This window comes from Carlito syrichta, unplaced genomic scaffold (assembly GCF_000164805.1).
Source record: "Carlito syrichta isolate Samal-C Ts95f unplaced genomic scaffold, Tarsius_syrichta-2.0.1 Scaffold313449, whole genome shotgun sequence".
Lineage (NCBI taxonomy): Eukaryota > Metazoa > Chordata > Mammalia > Primates > Tarsiidae > Carlito > Carlito syrichta.
This window is the reverse complement of record NW_007257545.1, coordinates 661,302-663,837: the sequence shown is the minus strand read 5'-3', so window position 1 is coordinate 663,837 and position 2,536 is coordinate 661,302. Positions and strand designations below refer to the sequence as shown.

At 48.1% G+C, this 2,536-nt stretch overlaps 1 protein-coding gene across 2 annotated transcripts in view; it reads right to left on the bottom strand.

The window, feature by feature from the left end:
* Positions 1-2,008, bottom strand: part of LCMT1 (leucine carboxyl methyltransferase 1) — a 67,215-nt gene extending 65,207 nt beyond the window's left edge. For both annotated transcript variants that reach the window (XM_021718784.1, XM_008070494.1), the window contains exon 1: positions 1,727-2,008. In XM_021718784.1, the coding sequence (XP_021574459.1) occupies positions 1,727-1,839 (113 nt within the window). In that variant the 5' untranslated portion in view covers positions 1,840-2,008. The remainder of the gene's footprint in view (positions 1-1,726) is intronic.
* Between the last annotated feature and the right edge of the window lie 528 nt (positions 2,009-2,536).

The window sequence follows — 2,536 nt, the reverse complement described above, 5'->3', positions numbered from 1 at the left end:
GGTCGAGGCTGCGGTGGCCGGGAGCAGCCACTGCACTCCAGTCTGGGTGACCAAGTGAGAATCCAACTCAAAAATAAAAATAAAAAATAAAGCTCAGTGTAATGCATAGGTCACAAATTTCACCAGGGACTGCCTCTAAGCTCTTAACATTTATGTATTTATTTACTTAATCGACCACCACTACCACCTGCTAAATGCCAGATACTGCTCTAAGCACTCTACTAATTCTAAATATTTCATCTTCACAACCACATATCATTCCTATTTTACAGATCAAGAAACTAGGCACAGAACAGTTTAGTAATTTGCACAATTTTACACAGTTAGTAAGTAGCAGAGCTCAGTTTGACAGAGTCTGGCTCCAAAGTCCATCCTCTGTTTTTTTGTTTTGTTTTGTTTAAGTTGGACTCTCACTCTGTCGCCCAGGCTGGAATGCAAAGGCACGCTCAAAGACACTGCAGCTTTGACCTGCTGGGCTCAGGTGATCCTTCTGCCTCAGTCTTCCAAGTAGCTGAAACTGCAGGCATGCGTCACCATGACCAGCTAACTTTTTGATTTATTGTAGAGACGAGGTCTCGCCAAGTTGCCCAGGCTAATCTCGAACCCATGGGCTCAGGCAATCCTCTCAACTCGGCCTCGCAAAGTGCTGGGATTATAGGCATGAGCCACCACGCCCAGTCAGAGTCCATCTTCTGAATCACTATCCTTAGTCTCCAAGACCCTACAAACAGTGCAAGCTTTCATTCAAAACTCTGGTCATCCCCACTCTACAATCCTATGTGCCTCCTTCTCTTCTTCCCACCTTGAAAGTATTCTTTCAATCCCTCGAACCATCAACTCTTCCCTTGCTCTGCCTGAATACTCTCCTATACTCCTATTATTTAAGCCTTTTTTTTTGTTCTCAACTTAAACATCACAGACTAAATGACAAACTCTAATGACACTGCTGTATTTTTCAGTGCTCAACACACAACTGTACTTATGTATTCCACAAGTAATTACTTGTTTCCTGTCTTTCCCAACTAGGCTGTGACAGACAATGTCTGACACCGTCTGTATTGTTCATCATGTATTCCCATCATTGAATCCCCACCAACCAACCCAAAGTAATCTTTGTTGAATGAATGAATACATGGAGAACACTCAAGTCTCATGTTTTTTCTTTCTCTGACACATACCTGTGCTGCCTACGCCTCGACCCCCACCGCCACACCCCTAATAGTGGAAACTTAATGTGGTACTGGCTCTGCAAACAGATGTTATGTGGTCCTGGACAGCTAGCTCATTTCCCCCTCACTGGCCTGAGTTTTAAATGCACCATCTGGGTTATATCGACCCCTGATAGAAAGTAACCTACAAAAGAGGGAGAAAACCTGCACTTCTTACCCTCATAACCCATCAAGATGGTAGTTATTATTTGCTACATGTCTGTCTTTCCAGCAAAGCTTAGCTCCAGAGCTTAGCCCTACGTTGGCCAACTCCAGCGCCCTACTCTTATTCACGGTACCCCACACTTGCACCATGCCTGGCACACAGCAGGGGCTCAGAAATCACTCGTTAAATAAACGTTCCTTGCTATATGCACTTCACAGGTGTGAAGGGAGGACCGCTTGAGGTGGGTGTAGGTCCCTTTTGGCGTCCAAGCGCACTCATCAGACACAGGCCCGCCTCCCAACAGGCCCTAGCCCCCGGAATGCCGACCCCTAACCCCGCGCTCGGCAGGCACCTCTTGCACAGGGAAGCATCTTCGCAAGTGCCTCGCACGCCTTCGTCGTCTGTGTCGCAGTTCGAGGTGGATAAAGAGGACGTGAAAGCGGGCTCCCTCAGCCTAGTGGCCATGGGCGTGGAGATTCCGGGGAGCTGTGCCCACCAGGGACATGGAAGCGGGGCCGACAGGCAACGGCAGGAGGAGCGAGCCACAAGCAGAAGCAGGACAGAAGGCAGCGCTGCACCTGGCTCAGCTGGCGCGGGTCAGTGTCACCGCCCACGCCGGCTGCGCCAGCAACCTTCCCGCTCATTGGAGCTTCTGCAGTGACGCCATTGGGCAATTTCCCCTCCCTCTCAGATGATGGATGTGCTCATTGGAGAATCTTTTGGCCCCGCCCACACAACCCGGAAGTGCGCCAAAGGCTGAAGGAAACTGAAATGCCCGTGCGAGCGTGCCGCAGTGCTTTCTGGAAAGTGTAGTTTTAGGTGCTTTGGGAGGCTGCCTGGTGTTTCGTTGCTGGTTTCGAAATTAACAACTGTAATTAACTCAGAGCAGAAGAACTAGCAGAATCCGCAGCACTGGGTCGAAGGGCAGAGAATCCAGCGAGAAAAACAAGCGTGAGTTGTTACGTTCAATCAAGGTTCAGAATATTACGCAGCTATAAAGAAAAACAAAATTATGGACTTCGCAGCAACTTGGTTGGATTTAGAGTCTATAATACTCAGTGGTCCATCACAGAAACAAACATCTGAGTACTACATGTACTCACTCATAAGCGAACCCTGAACATTTATCATAATACTGTAAGAAAGGGATTAGCAGTAACGG